The following is a 19,511-nucleotide window of genomic DNA, read 5'->3' on the forward strand; positions in this document are numbered from 1 at the left end:
CAGCAACAACAAACACAGTCATCAGTAATCAACTTTGCTCCAGAACATCTCTGCAGAAGTTCCTCAGAAGTAGATAATTCTAATCAACCAATTCAGAGATGTTATTACACACCTCTGGAACAGGTGGGACTTGAATCTAAGTCTCCCAGCTCAGAGGTAGGGACACCATCACAGTGTCACAGGAGCCCTTAATTCCTTGGGGTAATGTCCCAGGACCAACCACCTTTAGCTGATTCAATAATCACATGGTGAGAACTGGGTATACTTGATGACTGCGCAATATTCAGCACTATTCACGATACCTCATACTTAAGTTGTTTGTGCCCAAATACAGCAAGGCTTGGACAATAGCCTTGTTTAAGCTGACAAGGGGCAAATAGTATTTGTGTCAGTCAGGTGTCAGGCATTCTTGATGAAGGGCATCTGCCCGAAACGTTGATTCTCCTGCTCCTTGGATGCTGCCTGACCTGCCATGCTTTTCCAGCACCACAATCTCAACACAGGTGTCAGGCAATGACCATCTCCAACTAAATAGAACCTCTTGACATTTAGAAGCATGTTTAATTGCTAAATCATCCATATCAACATCCTGGGGGTTATGACTGACCAGAAGCTAGCCACAAAAAGTGTGTGATTTCTATACAAGTCAGAGGCTGGGCATTTCTGAGCGAGTAACTCACTTTGTCAATCCAGACACTGTCCACCATTTCCATGGAACAAATAAGGAGTCTGATGGGCTATTATCTATTTATCTGGATGGGTACAGACCCAAAAGCACTCAAGAAGCTCAATACGAACCAGGACAAAACATACTGCATGATTGGCATCCAATTCATCACATCCAACAGTCCTGTCCTTCATCACCAACACAGAGTAACTCACCAAATCTCCTTCAACAGCAACATGTCAGCCCTTAACCTCCACCATCTAGGACAAGGACAGATGCAATGGGCATACCATTACCAGCAAGTTTCCCCTTTCAGCTGCACTCCATTCCGACTTGGAATGGAACTGCTGTTACTTCACTGTTCTTGGGTAAAAATCCTGGAACTCCATCCCAAACAGTATTTTAGGTGCCCCGACACACCCAAACATTGTGGCAATACAAAAAAGCAGCTCGCTACTACCTTCTCCAGGGCAGTTTCGGATTGGGTAATAAATTGTGGTCCAAACAACAATGCCCACGCTCCATTAATGTATAATAAACTAAAGGCTGTGGAGTGATAATGGAGTGATAAGTGGCCAAACTGAATTTGTCATGCTTTTTATGAGCAATATACACCTGGCCAATGTTCCACACAATTGGCTAGATGCCAAAGTAATAGTTGTACTTGTGGTGCAGTAAATACGGGAGCACCAGTCTTCAGTTGTTGTCAGTGTCCATAGCCTTTGATAGCCCGTAGAATTGGCTGAAGAATGGCATCTGAGATGTTGGGAAATTCTGATCTTTGGTGACCTGTTACTAAACAATATACCCAATATGGCAGTACTTTATTTAGCCATAACAACGTTCAGTTCATAGAGTAGGAAACACACAAATGTTTCCCACATCATCTAATTAAAATCCACTGTATCCTCTTCTCTGACATCTCACTAAACTAAGCCTTCAAATGACAATTGAACAGAAACAACTCAAATGTTAAATGCCTTTGAGGTGTGCTTTTGTTTTAGAAATTCCAAATTTTCACAGTATCTAGAGAGGCCGGTATCCCATCATCAAGTCACTCTTTATTGTGCACAGTACATAGACTCTGACCAGTTAGTTCAGAGCCAGTGCCAAGAATGGGGAGAATTCCCGAGACTCCTGTTTATATCTGTCAGCCAGGACTCCCTGATTGGGGTGGTTAACCTGGGCCAATCAAGAAACTCACACTCCATGAGGTCCACCTGGCCAACTTCATTCCAATCACTACACACAGAAGGGGAGGATTTGATTTGATTGAACACAAGAAATAGAGGCAAGATTAGACCATGCAGCTCCTCAAATTTCCTCTGCCTTTCAAAACAATCATAGTCTACCTTCTGCCTCAACTCCTTTTCACTGCTCAAACCCAATATTTCTTGATCTCCACCACGGCCTAAAATGTAGCTTCACCTTAAATGAGTCTAACAATGGAGCATCCATAACCTTACTTCCAACATCTACCACCTGTTCAGTGGAGACATTTTTTCTCACCTCAATCCCAAATGAACCCACCCATGTTCTAGACTCTCTAGCATGGGAAAACAACCCCTTCATGCTCATCCTGCCAAGCCTTTTCAGAATCCTTTGAGCAGCATTTGATCAAGTACTGACCCAGAAAGACTTGAATGTTTGCAGACCATTGTTCTGAGTCAGCTAATCCCAGCTGAGGAAGTTGTTACAACATTTTAATTGGCCTCTGTTTTCCAGTGCTGCAGAGTGGGAAAGAAATATTTGTCAGCTTCCAACCACTTTGTTGGAAGATGGATATATGTGATGGCAAAATCGAGTGGGGCTGTGATGCCTGATTGGTTCCAGATACACTGGAGGCTTATTGATGTAAAATGGCTATTAACATAAGGGCTGCCCCAACCTTTGGAACTGTATCCAGCATGTGTTATGGATTCTTGGAGCGAACTGAGGAAAATGGGAATATTACACCCATAAATATAGATGAGTGCATTGAAACCAAGGTGTACTATGTCACCAGGCAGTAGGAGCAATTTGCAAAGACATTAATGTTACTTGAGTGTTGTATTTAGGAACTGGGAGACACTTAATACTGAAGGTAACATGCAAACAAAGTCACTGTAGGCATCCTTGGCTGAATACTCACCATTGGTCTTGAACGTGAACAGACTAGCTGATAATGGTCCACTGTAAAATTAAAGAAACTAATAGATTAAATTATAAGTACTGTGAAGGACAATTTCTCAGAATTTATCATTTTACACATTCTGACAAAGCTACCAAATGTTAATTATACTGTGTTAAAATAATTCCATTACTTTTCTATAGAATATTTAAGAAATTATATACATAAAGGAAATGACATCTCACTGGTCTGTCAGAATAACAGAGGTATCAATAAGTAAAAGATGCACAATGCTGTTTCCAGGCAGCAGTTATTGGCAGAAATAGTAAGAAAAGTCTCTGATGGTGATGTTCAGCATACAACTGGAAGGTAAAACTCCAATAGCTGTGCTAACTAATGGAGGAAAGGTATTGGAGGAAGATAATGTGAATGATATTGCCAACCATATCACAGAGGTTAAAGCAGGGCAGATATATCACAATCATAAGCCCTCCCAATATTTAAGAGTGGGGTTGGGGCCAGTTTTGCCCAGCTCCACATGTTGTGCAGATTTAACATTACAGCACAGGTCTTTTATCCTGACATCATTAGGTTCCCACATGGTAGGGTGTGGCTACCTGCTTTGGGGACAGCATTCCACAGGCTGGATTGTGAGAGTATGTAAGCAAGGTTTGGGGAGGAGCTGAACTCCAAGCACAGACAGGAGTAGTGTTTCGAAATGCACTGTTAAGCAGGAATTCTTCTTTCATGTTTCTTTTGAAATCAAGTGCTGTAAACTTGGGGCAGAGCTGCTCAGAGCAGACAATGTAGCGAGTTTTGTTTTTTTAATATGCAGACAAGAACACACAGATCCAGGGTTTGCACGTTGTTTCTCAGTTGGTGAACTGGGATTTCAAAGGAAGATCCAGTCTTAACGGCTGCAAAAGCTTGAGTTCTCTCTTTTCTGCTTTCAAGTTTCTTTTCCTTTCTCCTGGTCTGGAGATCAAAGGAGGGAGATTTTGCAGAATTTGCCTTTCCCAAGGGTGATTATAGGATGTAGCTACATTGGAACAGCTAATCAGTAGTAGTTAATATATACATTACTTTGTTAAGCATTTTGAGTGTGTTATACCTTACAGTTGAGCCACTTTGTTCTATTTCTGTACTTTAACTGCAGTGTAAGAATAAAGAATGCTTTGCTTAAAGCTGAGTAGTTTGACCAAGTGAATTGCATCTGGAACACAACACCTTACACTAAAGAAAGAAAAATTAAGGGTCAAAGCTACCTGCTTTTCTTGTTTGAGGTGGTTTGGTATGGTCGATAACAAAAGGCAAGGAAGAAGTATTTAGTGAGCCATGAAGCAGCACTCTTACTATAGTACTCTTAGTCCACAAGAAGCTGATCAGGCTTCATTCTGGAAGTTCATCTAAATCTGAGGCAGGAGCTTCATTAAGATATTTAAGAGTCCTATGTGGTCCTGGAAATAGTTTGGTTATATGACCCTAAAATGGTGGACCAAGTTTCACACTTCCAAAATATTCGATTTCACTTTACCTGAATCCATATATTTTGGGTAAATGAGATGGAAGCTATGGTTTTGATGCAAGATTACATTTAAAGCCTTAACCTTTCTCCTGCAGGTGTTGATCAAACTACTGTGCGTTTCTGACTATTCTCATTTTTATTCAGCTGACCAACGTTCACATTTTGTTCTTCTATTTATCTCAGCTTTGTAGTTCCCAATTTCAGCGACACTGTCGCAATGAAGTATCAGGCTAAAGATTAATTAATCTCTGTCTCCCGCCACTTTCATGAAAGAAACTGGAAATAATGAGTAAATCAAACGCAAAGCTTTCAGCAAGGCTGAATTTGCACAAGTGTTGTGCAGTCAGGATTGTTTTGCCTTTTCAGTTGCATGAACCTGTGCCAACAAAGGAGGAGGAGGCGGCGCAATGGTGGATTTTCAAAAAGAAGCTAACATGAAACTGTGGATCCGTGAATGTCACATTTAGAGTTTCTTCAGAAGATGTATTTATCACTCCTCCAAATCTCATAAACAAATGGTCACAGCATTAAATACTTTTCTCCCCTCCCCCTCAATGTATGAGCTTACAGTTTTGAGGAGACATTATTTGCAAGAGTGCTTTCATAGTACGGAATGCCTTTACTCATGACAACATTGATCCGGCCACCCAGGAAGTTTGACACGACACCAGCATGAACAGCAGCCATACACAGCAAGGACGACTGCAAAAGAAATGACACTAAATAGTTACAAAATCAAATAACATTTCAAGGAGCCAAATCATGTCTGTTTTCACTTTTCTTTTCAAAGACAGTTTTTGTTTTACTTTCAACTGATTGATTGCTATGGTTAAGGTCAAGAGTTCAAACTTGAAGCAGTTCACTTAAAGACTGGGTATTCAGGTTTAAGCAAGGAAATCAAGCTTTTTGTTTTCATCAGAAGATAACAAATTTAAGAAGTATGTTACCAGGATAGACTTTTCACAGCAAGATCGAATTCTGATCACTTTCCCCAATTTTCCACTGAAACTGCAGTGTGATCTCACTAACTGTGTGTAATGTTTACCAACATATGTGGTGAGAAGCAGGTATTTACATTGATTCACCATGGCTTCTATCAACGTTCCACTGAATTCAAGATGTGGAATCCTGAAAGGTTCTATTATCTTCTTCTGATTTTCAAAAATGATTGTGTACTTCAATTGTTAACCATTACTTTGGTGTTGAGCTGACAGTAAAAGAACTTTTAATGGTTGATAATTTTTCCACTTATGAACAACTGTATATTTTTACACATTAATATATATCTTTTGACTGCACAATTGATGGAAGAGTACTCTAGCACATCCAGCTTTCTTGGTATGACTGTCTTTTACACCAGGGTGCTGCTCAGACTTTCCTACCTCAAGCTTAGAACTGCAATTCATTCAAAATAAACTTGCACACCCTAATGGGAAGTTGTGGACAGAGAAATAAGTAAATAACTGCCCAATTGTACCTGGCCTACAAACAGGTTAGTTGTTTGCCTCCAATTGAAGTCTCAAACTTCTAAGTCCATAGTTGTATGCCATTTTGAGGTAAGTTTCTTTTAAAATATATTTTCTAATCAAGCTGTCCAGTGATTCTGTTACAGACCTATGGAGCCTTGGACCTGGGTCTCTTGGTCTAAACTGTTTTAACTGCTCTCTCACTGATTAACTGTGGAGAGGGCCTTAACACAATGTAGGCACAGAATAACTGCGCTTACACTGAATGGTAAGTGGTGACAATAGGGATTCATATTTATTCAAAACACTCTGGAAAATTATGAGAAATAGAACTACAGGAGTAATATGGAGCTAATAACTACAGGAAGTCCTGATGAAGGGCTTATGCCTGAGATCTCAATTCTCCTGTTCCTCGGATGCTGCTTGACCTGCTGTTTTTCCAGTACCACACTCTCAACCCTGATCTCCAGCATTTGCAGACTCACTTTCTCCTACAAGAATAATATGATGCACCATGTTTCTGATGGATCAATAATGAATTATGAAAATAAACAACTGAAGATCAAGGGAGTCACAATAAAATAAGCAGAATTCATTCTAAAGGGTTGTAATATTGTTTAGCTTCAAGGTAAGCACTAGTTTGTTTAAAGGAATCCATGAAAACATGGAACATTATATACTGGAACCCAATTACGTACAGATTTCTCAATTTCTGCTCATATTTACAGTCTGCAGACAATGAAACTGTCCTGACAAAATCAACAGAATATGTAGGGAACCTGGCAACCTCACAATTCATACTGAGATAAGGCAAAGGGGCAAATGCACACTAATTTCTATCAGGATTAACCGGGGATCACCAGATTTGTTGAATTTTTGTAAAATGCCAGGAGAGAAAGAACATGCTTCAATTCCTTGGATTCTTTTAATTCAAGTGAGAAATTACAGATGCAGACAGAAACCTAGACATTTGGATGGCAATTGTGTATCTATATTTAGCACTTTACCTGCAACCTCCCCTACCCCCACCTCCATCCTGAAGAAGGGTTATACCCGAAATGTTGACTTTGCCATGTCCTGATGCTGTCTGATGTCCCTTCCAGCCTACTTTGGATTCCAACACTGCAAGTTTTTTATAAAAAAATCTATTTTAAGAGCCTATTTTAAAATTTATTAAGCGACCATATGAATTAGATGTACTAATGGACCATTCAATATGATCATGGCTGATCTGCTTGTGTTTTGAATTGCACATTTCCATCCACCCTAATATCCTTTGATTTCCTTACCAAACAAGAGTCTACCTCCACTTTAAAGTATTCAATGATCCAGCCTCCGTTATCTTCTTGGGCAGAGTTGCAAAGTTGCAAAATCCTTCAAGAAAAAAAACCTCCTCATCACCACTGTGAAAATCTTAATTTATTAGACTCATCCTTTTCTGGGCTTATTCACAAAAGGAAACATTCTTTCCACGTCCAACCTTTCAAGAACGCTCAGGATCTATTTTCCTTCAATCAAGTCACCCCCTTGTCCTTCTGAATCGCTGTACCATCAAGCATCATCTGTCCAACCTTTCTTCACAAGGCAATCTGCTCATTCCAGGTAAAAACCGAAAAGAACCGTAGATGCCGTAAATCAGAGATTCAAACAGAATTGCCGGAAAAGCTCAGCAGGTCCAGCAGCATCTCTGCAGAGAATCAGAGTCAATGTTTCGGGTCAGGTGGCCCTTCCTCAGAACACAATGCAAGGTCACTTGACCTGAAATGTTAACTCTGATTCTCTCCACAGATGCTGCCATTCCTGCTGAGCTTTTCTAGCAATTTCTATTTGTGCTCATTCCAGCTATCAATTGAGTGGATTTCCTCTAAACTATTTCGCAATGTGTTTATATCCTGCCATAAATAAGGAAACCAAAACTGCACAGAGACATGATTGCGCCAATCCCTTGAACAACTGAAGTATAACATCCTTACTTTTACTGAAGGAAAGCTCAAATGACCCTTAATTATTTGCTTACAAATGGTACCCAGCTGCCAGTCTTGGGATCTGCCCACCCTCAATTATGGGGACAAACGCAAGGGTGGAATAAGATGATAGTGGATAAGCTGCCCCACCTACTTCATATGCGCAGCCCCCACCCAGCCCTATAAACACTTGGAGGTGGTACACAATATCCAGACTACTGGAACTGTGAAAATCATTGGAACTGCTGATAGGACTTTCCAAACGTTTCAGGAAAATCTGTCAAATATGTGAAGGTATTTAAAATTCCAGCCATTCAAACCTGTGAAAATAATTGTCTGAAGTTTTTAAAAAACAAATCATTGCTTGCTATTTCATTCTGTCTGCTGGCTTAAGTCTATCTACTTTGGATCCCAACATGTGTAGAGTTTTTAAAAATCGATTTTAAAAGCAACTAATGTTTTAAAAGCTGTCATTTTTTCGACCCTTGTCTTCGTCCCCATAATAAAGGGTGGGCAGATCCCAAGAAATAGTGCAATATGACTGATTACCCAACCCTTCATTGTCAACGCTTGCCATTTCAGTTTGATTGGCAAGTCAAAATAATTACAGATTCTGAGAGAAAAGGCCTTGAATTACAGTGCATACAGTCATTGGGATTTATAGTTGAAGGTATTTAAATGGAACTATTATTTTTATGACATGATTTTTCATTCTGCATTAGAGACTGAGAACTTCATAAAACCTCATTACAGCACAGGCCCATGATAGATACTGAGTGATTCGGCAAGTTACGTTTAAGGTCACACGGTATATGCGTGTGTGTTGGAGCATTGTGGCATAGATGGGCATGAAGGGTATAGGGCTCTCCAGTGGATAGACAGCACAAGTTGGCATTGATGGAGCGTGAGTAATGTGAGACGCTTTGAGGGCTGGAGGGATGTTTTGTTGTTTATTGCTTTTTAAACAAACTTGCGAAGCCTTGAGACAGGCCATTTGACAACACACCTCCGCACTAATTCTGAGGCTGACTTCCAGAAACATCCCAACCAACTCCACACCCAATCCTGGAATGAAATGCCAATTTCCAGGGCATTTTCTCCTGGGTTATGTTTACAGAGCCAGGAAACAACAGGGCATGGTGGCCCCAATCTGGGAGCAAAAGTTCAGCCCTATCTTCTCTTGTTTCCTGGGAACTGGTATTTCTTTGACATCTTCCAGCTGCTCTGAAGCAGTGACAGTGTCACCAGCTACTTGACATTAGCACTAATAACACCATGAAAAAATGTAAGCCACAGTGCATCTTTGACAGATTTCCACAAACCACCATCTGCAAAAATATTTTCAAACTGTAAGTTGAATGAGTGCATTGGGCCTTACCACTGGAATGACTGAAACAGGGTCTGCTCTGAATCCTGCATGTGTGGGTGTCTGACCGCAAATCACGAGTCAGTGCAGTATCAGGCAATGTGTAATCACTTTATCTAATAAGAGACCACAACTGGAATAAATGAGCACTGAATTGAAGTGAATAAAAGCTAGAATGTGGAATGTACAATATTGCATTTTCCACTTGAAAGTGACCCATTCGTCAGTTGCGAAGTGTTGGTTTCAGCTGGTTCTGCTGTATTTAGTGTCTGCTTCCCGATCAGTCTCCCCACAAAAATGTTCTTTCCAAAAATGGTCACAAGGCAATTTCTTCAAAAGAACATTATGGAATTCTACATGCAATTAATTTTTTAAAAAAATTTAACATTACTATTGCAAGGTTTTAGTTAGGTAGCTTTTATGAAACATAAGAACATAAGATGTAAGAGCAGAAATCAGCTCATTGAGTCTACTCTGCCATTCACTGAGATCGTGGCTGATCTGATGGCTCAACTTTCCTGGTTTTTCTCCATAAACAGTGCGGCCTGGGAGTGTCCACATTACAGAAGAGGTGGTGCTGAAAGTCTTAAAACGCATTAAGGTAGATAAATCCCTGGAACCTGAAGTGTCTCCCAGGACTTTGTGGGAGGCTAGGGAGGAAATTGCAGGGCATCTAGCAGAGATATTTGCATCATCAACAGCCATGGGTTAACGGCCCAAAAATTGAAGGGTGATTAATGTTGTGCCACTATTTAAGAAAGGGTGCAGGGAAATGACTGGGAACTACAGACCAATGAGCCAAACATCCATGGTGGGTATGTTGTTTGAGGGGGTTCTGCAAGACAGGACCTACAGACATGGAGAGGAAAAGATTCATTTGGGATAATCAGCTTGGCTTTGTGCATGGGAAACCCAGTGTCTCATGAAATTGATTTGAATTCTTTGACGGGGTGACAAAGAAAGTAGACGAAGGCAGTGTGGTTGATGTTCTCCACATAGACTTTAGCAAGGCCTTTGACAAGGTACAGCATGGTAGGTTGTTGAAGAAGGAGAGCTGGCCAATTAGCTACAAAATTGGCTGACGATAGAAGGCAGAGGGTGATGGTAGAGGGTTGCTTTTCAGACTGGAGGTCTGTAATCAGCGGTGTGCCATAGGGATTGGTGCTGGGTCCACTATTATTCATCAATTATATAAATGATTTTGATGACGATCTAGGAGGTATGGTGAGTAAGTTGGATGATACAGTGGGCAGTGAAGGTTAGCTGGGAATGCAATGAGACCTTGATCAACCGGGCCAGTGGGCTGACGAATGGCAGATGGAATTTAGATTAGATCCCCCACCGTGTGGAAACAGGCCCTTCAGCCCAACAGGTCCACACTGATCCTCCAAACAGCAACTCACCCAGACCCATTTCCCTCTGACTAATACACCACACGCGATGGGCAATTTAGCACGGCCAATGCACTTGGTCTGCATATCTTTTTTTGGATTTTGTGGGAGGAAACCGGAGCACCCGGAGAAAACCCATGCAAACAAAGGGAGAATGTGCAAACTCCACACAGACAGTTGCCCGAAGCTGGAATCAAACCTGGATACCTGGCGCTGTGAGGCAGCAGTGCTAACCACTGAGCCACCGTACCGTTATTTAATTTAGATAAGTGAGAGGCACTGTATTTTGGTAAGCGAATCCAGAGCAGGACTTAGACAGTCAATGGGAGGGCCCTAGCAATTGTTATAGAACAAAGAGATCTCAAGATACAGCTTCATAGCTCCTTGAAAATGGAGTCACGGGTATGCAGGACAGTCAAGGCGGCTTTCAGCATGCTAGCTTTCATCAGTCAGAGCACTGAGTATAGGAGATGGGACATTTTGTTGCAGCTGTACAAGACGTTGGTGAGGCCACATTTGGAGTATAGTGTGCAATTCTGGTCACCCTACTAGAGAAAGGATATTATTAAACTTGAAATAGTGCAGAAAAGATTTACTGGGATGCTACCTGGACTGGAAGGTTCGAGTTTATGGAGAGGTTGGAGAGGGTGAGACTTTATTCACTGGAGCATCAGAGAGTGAGGGGTGACCTGACAGAGGTATATAAAATCATAAGAGGTATAGATAAGGTGACAGCTTTTGCCCATGGCAGGGGAATCTAAAACTAGAGAGCATAGGTTTAAGGTGAGAGGAGAGAGACACAATAGAGTCTACGGGGGCAATTTTGTCACACAGAGGGTGGAGAGTGTCTGGACTAGGCTGCCAGAGGTAGTGGTGGAAGCGAGTACAATTTTGTCATTCATGAAACATTTAGACAGGTTCATGGATGGGACAGATAGATATGGAGGGATATGGACCACAAGCAGGGAAATGTGACTAGTTTAAATTCTGGAAACCAGACAGCATGGGCAAGTTGGGCTGAATGGTCTGTTTCCATGCTATAGACTCTATGACCACTACTTCCCTTGCTGATTAAATATCTGTCCAGTTCAGCCTTGAATATACTTAATGAAAATTAAGGTTTGGGGCAGATAAACAGCCAAAACTGCCTTGCTGTTGTCAGAAACCTGTCAATAGGCACTTTAATACAGATGTGTTTTCTGATGAAAGGTGGCATTGGCTTCATCAATAAATATAAATTGTGGCCTTAGGACATCAGTTAGGACATCAGTTTGAACTGGATATCATTGGAGGTCAACCTGCAGAGGAGGGTAAAAGGACTCTGATGGCTGGATTGTGTGGGTGAGTGTGTTTGCAGTTGGTTAGTTCAGATGTGAAGATGGGGTAGCTTACCATTACAATTTAAGCTCGTCCCCCATTTCTTCGAGGAGGTACGCATGCCCCATTGTCACGCATTAAGATATCTTTCCCTGGCTATGGTAATTCAACCTCAAATGATAATCGATACGCAGCTTTAATATATCTACCTAATAGAAAAGATGAATGCTAAAATTATGAAGAGGAGCAGAGAGGGCTGCGAGTTCACTACACAAGGATTTCAATGTGGCAGGACAAGTTGAGAAGGCTGTTCATAAAGTATAAGGATCCTCAGAATTATTAACAGGGAAATATTTTTCTGCAGCAAGTCATTAAGATCTGAAATGCACTGCTTGGAAAGATGACAGAAGTAATTAGTAACTTTCAAATATATTAGATATATACTCACGAAGGAGGAATTTTCAGAGTAACTGGGAGAGACAGAAAAGTGGGACTGGCAGATCATCTCTTTTAAAAGATTCAATGGCTTGCTTCTGTACTGTGAGATAATTGTCAGTTTTCTTTGAAAAGTAACCCACTGCATGTGAAGCACTTTGAACATTTCAATATGATGAGGAGTTAGATAAATACAAATTATTTGAACTATACCCAGGCTTAGCCTGGTCAGTATCTAAGGAGTTAAATCGTCAGACTGTCTTGACATAGGGATCCACGACCTGCAGTGCAATAAATAACGCCGCGTAGTGTAGTGCATCACTGTGGAGGAGAGGCCCCAACATATTCCTGCTAGAAATGCACTTTCCATTGGCTGAGGAGTGACCCTCAATTATCCGAAAGTCAGTAATTTGTCTCAGTCAGCAGCTGCAGGAAGTTGTAGGAGGTGAAAGGGCTCGTGGGAGTGGGTGTAGGGACAATGAGAGGAAGAGACAAGCACAGTGCAGGAGGGCAGAAGTTTAAATCAATTTTACTTATTTGATTTCACTTTTGAAGGCTTGAGGAATTTTAATTCTTTTTCCCAAAGTTTTATCCGTGTCTTTTTTTTGTTTGACTCATTCTCAAAAATCAGTACTACTAAATGAATTCAGTGGGGGGGTATTCCACAAAGCCTTTGAATAAACAAGTTTTATCCAAATCTCATTACTGGTTTCATATTTCCTTAACCTTTGTGTTCTCTTTGGTATTCAATGAAATCAACCCGATGAGTCCACTTTGTGGAATGCATGTAGTCAGCACTCAGTAAAGCTAAAGAGCGAAGTGGCTGGGTGCACTCTGTGCCCTCTGTCCCACTTATTCCTGCAGATTGTTGGAACCCAGCTGTTTCTGTGTAAGCTCTAAAGCAAGACCCGGTAAACCTCATCAAGTGAATATTTCTGCATAGTTGAAAGAAGTTTCCCAACAGCTAAGCTTGGCACCAACTAACAGTGCTGTGGGTACATCTAACTCTAGACCAATTCATCGTGAAGTCTGTGATCTCCAGCAGGGAATTACCGAATAACTTACCCGCAGCTGAGTGATTGCAACTCACTGTAGTACAGACTAAACTCCAGACCCTCCCATTATCAAACAAAAAAAAAACTTCAGTTCAAATATGTTTTTCAGTCTAGGAATCTTACGTAAAGAACAATGTTAGAATTCCGTCTCATTCTAGCTAATTGGAAAAAAAAGGATTTTCATTTACATGCAACTTTTCATAACCTCAAGATGTCCCCAAGAGTTTTATCATCAATTAAGTGCTTTTTCCCTAAGCAGAGTAACAAATGGTTGGTGTCAAAGGCTTGCCTGCCACAACCTGGAACATTGCTTTGGTAATTAAGCATTAAGAAATGTGTCAAAGGACATTTATGGGAAAGACTGTCATCATACATTGTGCTTGTTCTGTAGTATCATGCGTTTTAAAAAATACTGTACATCAAGAAATTAACACAATCGGACATGCACTTTCATGAAAAATTAATTTTGTTGAGACACGTTTGTGGTTTAATATATAATGTAGAGACTCATGTTAGATTTAAATACAATTAGAACAGCATTTATTTAACAATACAATTTTTGTTACCACAAAGCAAAACTATGACAAAAGTAACACTTTCACCCAGGCTTTGTTTTAAAATACTGTTAATACTTTCGCATCAGTCAAGATCTAAGCAACACTTTGTGATCATTTCACCAAAAATAAGCCTACTAACTACACCTTGCCTTCCTCCTTGAATAGATTGGTATCAGAATAAGTTAGAGAATATACAATCCAATAGGGGTATTTTGCAGAAAGGTACCGGAGGGTCCGTATGTTGAAAGTCGCATATGTTGCTTGCCAACATTCCAAACCCACACAAACTGTTATCTTCCACTACGCAGTAAAATGGTAACTTTTCAATTATACATCAAACTGTAAAAACATTCAGGTTTAGTTTAATGGTGTCATTTGATGCTCTCAACAGTCCTCTGATATTGGAAGATAGAACAGCATAGCATAGCACAGGCCCTTCAAGCCTCGATGTTGTGCTGATCTTTTATCCTGCTCGAAGATCAAACTAACCTACATACCCTTCACTGTACTATCTTCCACGTGCTTATCCAAGAGGCGTTTAAATGTCCCTAATGCATCTGACTCTACTGCTACTGCCGGCAGTGCATGACATGCACCAACCATTCTGTGTAAAGAAACTACCTTTCTCCAATCATCTTAAAATTATGCCACCTCATGATGGCCATTTCCCCAGTGGGAAAAGTCTCTGACTATTCATTCTATCTACGGCTGTCATCATCTTATACACCTCGATCAAGTCATTTCTCATCCTTTTTCACTCTAATGAAAAAAGCCCGAGCTCCCTCAACCTTTCTTCAAATGACATGCCCTGCAGTCCAGGCAGCATCCTGGTAAGTCTCCTCTGCACCCACTCTACAGCTCCCACATCTTTCCAATAATGAGGTGACCAGAACTGAACACAATATTCCAAGAGTGGTTGAATCAGGGCTCTATAGAGCTGCAGCATAACCTCGTGGCTCTTAAACTCAATTCCCCTGCTAATGAAAGCCAACACACCATGTGCCTTCTTAACAACTTTATCAACTTGGGTGGCAACTTTGAGGGAATCTATGGACATGGTTCCCAAGATCCCTCTGTTCCTCCATACTGCCGAGAATCCTGCCTCCCTGTACCCTGCATTCAAATTTGACCTTCCAAAGTGAGTCACTTCACATTTTTCCAGGTTGACTTCCATCTGCCACTTCTCAGCCCAGCTCTGCATCCTGTCAATATCCCATTACAACCGAAAATAGCCTCCATACTATCCACAACTTCACCACCCTTTATGTCTTCGGCAAACTTACTAACCTACCCTTCCACTTTCTCATCCAAGTCATTTATAAAAATCACAAAGAGCAGAAGTTCTAGAACTAATCCCTGCAGAACACCACTGGTCACCAAGTTCCAGGCTGAATACTTTTCATCTACCACCACCCTCTGTCTTCTATGGGCCAGCTAATTCTGTATCTAGACAGCCAGATTTCCCTGTATCCCATGCCTCCTTACTTCCTGAATGAGCCTACCATGGGGAACCTTATCAACGCTTTGCTAAAATCCATGTACAGCAAATCTACTTCTCTACCTTTATCAATGTGTTTTGTCATATCCTCTAAGAATTCAATAAGATTTGTGAGGCATGATCTGCCCCTCACAAAGCTATGCTGACTATCTCTAATCAAACAATGGTTTTCCAGGTAATCATAAATCCTGTCTCTGAGAATTCTCTCCAATGCTTGGTCCACCACAGACGAAAGACTGACTGACTTGTAATTCCTAGGACTATTCCTATTCTCCTTCTTGAACAAGTGAATAACATTTGCCATTCTCCAAACATCTGGCACTACCAGCGGACAGTGAGGATGCAAAGATCATTGCCAAAGGTGTAGCAATCTCTTTCCTTGCTTCCTTTAGTAACCTAGGGTATATCTTGTCTGGCCCAGCAGATTTACCTGTCCTTGTTTTTCAAACTTTTCAGCACAACTTCCTTCCTAACATCAACCTGTTCAAGCATATCAGTCTGTTTCATGCTGTTCCCTCTCAGTAATAAATACTGAAGCAAAGTATTCTTTAAGGACCTCCTCTACCTTCTCCGACTCCAGGCGCTAGTTCCCTCCACTATCCCAGATCAGCCCTACCCTCACTCTGACCATCCTCTTTTTCTTCACAAAAGTGTAGAATGCCTTAGGATTTTCCTTAATCCTACCTGCTAAAGCTCTATCATGCCCCTTTCTAGCTCTCCTAAGTCCATTCTTCAGTTCCTTCCTGGCTACCTTGTAACCCTCGAGCCCTGTTTGATCCTTGCCTCTTCAACCTTAAGTAAGCTTCCTTCTTCCTCTAGCCTAGATGTTCCACATCCCTTGTCACCTAAAGGTCTTTCAACCTACCAACCTTCCTTGCCTCAGTGGGACAAACTGTCCAGCACAATCAGCAGATGCTTCCTAAACATTGTCCAAATTTCTGTTGTGCCTTTGCAAGAACATCTGTTCCCAATTTAGGTGCCTCACTTCCTGCCTAATTGCATTGTAATTCCCCCTCCCCCAATTAAATACTTTCCCATACCATCTGCTCCCATCTATCTACGAGTATGGTAAAGGTCAGGGAGTTGTGATCACTATCACCAAAATGCTCGCCCACCAAGAGTTCTGAAACCTGGCATGGTTCGTTGCCAAACACCAAATCCAATATGGCCTCCCCTCTAGTCTGCCTGTCTACATATTCTTAAGGTGTGAGGAGTAAGTTTTAAAAAGGACATGAGAGGCAACCTTTGTTTTTTAAAGCACACAGTGTGGTTCACCAGAAGAAGTGGTGGTTACAGGTACAGTCACAACATTTAAAAGACATTTGGATAAGTACATAAATAGTAAGGTTTTGGAGGAATATGGGCCAACACAAGCAAGTGGGATTAGTTTAATTTGGTGTGGACTACTTGGACCACACAGTCCATGCTGTATGACTCTATGACAGGTATTGTTTCTGTGAGCTGATAGTCAAATACTAACACTTGTTCACCAAGACTTGGATTTCAACAGTCTAGCAAGAAAAGGTTGGTCTTCACCATGTGTGGTTTTCAACAAAAACGTTTTACATCCTAATTTAAAACTTAAAAGTTGGAAAATTGGCTTGGAGGATATTTTATTTTAATGCCAAGGCTGGAGGGAAAGGGAAGCATCCTTATCCTGGACTACTTAATGGAATAAGAGAAGTTACTATTTAACAAAACTGAAATGCTTCAAATAATTTGTCATCTTAAAAATATTAACTCTACTTCCAGAAATTCTATTTGGAGCTGAATACATAAAATGGTGCATTGAGTGAATGCTTGTAAACATCTGACCATTTTGAAGTACACTACATGAACTATTCTACTATTGTCAGGCTCCAACCCGAAAAACATTTTATTTTGATATGCTCTCCAACTAGACTATGTAATGTAATTACATTTAAAATACACTGTTTGTACATGCATAACCTCTCAAAGCAGCTCAGGCAATACACTATTTTTGAAAGGTTGTCACTGCTGTTATAAAGATTAATGTGGCAGCTGCCTTGCACTTAGTAAGATCCCACAAACATCAATGAACAAATGGTCAAATGTAGCTTATGTCAAGAGCTGCTGGCTAATCAGAGACCATTAATTCTGCTGAGCAACAGCACCACTGAGGACATAGTGAAGCCATGGAACATTGTTGGATTCCAAGAAATGAGTGAATGAGGGCAGGACAGTGCTCACTGGAAACAAAGGCCAGTAGCAAGGACTGGAGTTGTCTCTTAGCAGGCCCCACCCATGAGATGCTGGGCCTCTTGATAAGGCATTAAATGCTTTTTAATCTACTTCTGAACCTGCAAGGACTGTTACACAGGCTTGCTTGTCATGTTTCCCTCAAGCCCCAAGTTCTCCACTTAAAGGCTCCAACTGACGATGGGAAGGAAAACCTGCAGAATCCTCACTCACTACCCTCTTGCTAGATTAAATACCCTTTGCTGAAATCAAGGCGGGTCAGAATTCAATTCTGCAGAGATAAAGCAACTCGAGGAAGATGTGAAACCTTTAAATTATGATGGTATTGGTAAAATGGAGATCTGTGGAATCTTTCTGGATGGATGCAAGAAAGTGGGACAAAGTGATCTATATTGTGAGCCTGTGAAGTATTTCTTCCTTTTTAATTTGGACTAAATGGAGATGAAGTAAAGAATGATAAATTGTAAAAATGCCAATAGCATACTGATTCTCTGAAATGTTCTATCAGACAAATTGTAACCATGTTCCTCAGTGATTGCAACTCTGAAAGTTGTATTCTATTATTCATAATATGGAGAAGTCAAAAATGCCTTAAAAGAGGTAATTAAGTAGAACAGACGGGAGTGATATATTAGTGAGAATTATGCCCCATAAGACTAACAAATGCAATTTGTAAAGCAACAGATAACAGAAGTCAACCACAGATAACAAATTGTAATAACTGGGTGACATCTAAATTCTTACAATATTCATCAAATTAGCTGTGGATCTCAGGGTGCACATCGGTCTGCATAAAGTACATCATAATTAAAGACTTTCATTAGGCTAATATTCAACAACATGTTTGCTGTCTGTCAATCTCTCTCTACTTACATCACGATAGCCATGAGGGATGGTTCCTGAAATGTCACCAAAAGGGGTCAAGCATCCTGCAGGACAATACTTGCTGGAAATAAGAAACGAAGTCAGTCAAGTTGTGAATATAACCTACTCCCGTTAGTGTGTTAAGGACAAAGAGTCAAGGAGGCAACAATGACTGAGCGCAAGTTTAATATAACCAGAAAAAAAGGGTAGATCAGAAAATTATTCTTTATGGAGGCGAGTCAAAATATAAAAACCACCTTTACAAACTATTGCTTTAGTAGAATTCCTAACAGAGTTATTTTAAACAAACTGCATATTGCAGAGTTTGTAGAGTGTAGATCAAATTGAGGAATACCTCAACAAAGAGGTGAAATACAAGAGAGCCTGTTTCTGTGCCAAAATGTTACAGTCCTGAAGCAGCTGCAGGGAACCCTACTGCGAGTTCACTGATACCACTGTATTTTCCAAAGCCACAAAATCTGTCAGTGTAACACAGCTGGCACAGTTATATACTGATACCCAGGTTAGTACAAATTTTGAGCAGTGCTCCATTACCTCAAGTTTAGGTTTCAGCTTTTATAACAAGGGGACACAACTCTAACTTGCAGAAATGCCTCTAGACATCAGGTTCCTAAAGTTCTGAACCTCTGGGGGCTTCCTCATCTGACATCTTTGTCTGATGAAGACCAACTGATTGAGATTGATTGCTATGATTAGTCAATAACTCTTGTTGTATCATGCAACTGTAACCATTGGTAGAAGGTGAGCAAAAACCCAATTTGCTTCCATCCAGCACTGCTCCTATGAGGTAGCTGCAAAGGCAAATGTTCTCTGTAGTTCAGGAGGGATCAAGAATTAATGTCAAGTCTATGCAATCCACACTAAGACAAATGGATCTCTCTCTGATTATTTCTCTGTAACTTCTCATCCTTAAGGTCAACAAGGATGAATTCCAGAGAAATGCTTGCATGACTTCAGGTTGCTGAAAGTGAATTTTGCATTCCTCTGAAATGCATTGCTGTAGAAGAAAAAGCAATAAAAGTAGTAAAAGTAAAAACAAATTTTCCAAAAGTCTA

At 40.7% G+C, this 19,511-nt stretch overlaps 1 protein-coding gene across 1 annotated transcript in view; it reads right to left on the reverse strand.

Moving 5' to 3' along the window:
- The window catches only part of dcbld2 (discoidin, CUB and LCCL domain containing 2), a 123,215-nt gene that overhangs the window by 25,852 nt on the left and 77,852 nt on the right, over positions 1-19,511 (reverse strand). Inside the window, exons 5-7 of the mRNA XM_043701145.2 lie at positions 18,445-18,517; positions 4,871-5,004; positions 2,799-2,839 (exon numbers count right to left, since the gene is read on the reverse strand). Coding sequence (XP_043557080.2) covers positions 2,799-2,839; positions 4,871-5,004; positions 18,445-18,517 — 248 coding nt within the window. The remainder of the gene's footprint in view (positions 1-2,798; positions 2,840-4,870; positions 5,005-18,444; positions 18,518-19,511) is intronic.

Source organism: Chiloscyllium plagiosum, unplaced genomic scaffold (genome assembly GCF_037043375.1).
Source record: "Chiloscyllium plagiosum isolate Xiang-an unplaced genomic scaffold, Cpla_swu_hap1 HiC_scaffold_12, whole genome shotgun sequence".
Taxonomy (NCBI): Eukaryota; Metazoa; Chordata; class Chondrichthyes; order Orectolobiformes; family Hemiscylliidae; genus Chiloscyllium; species Chiloscyllium plagiosum.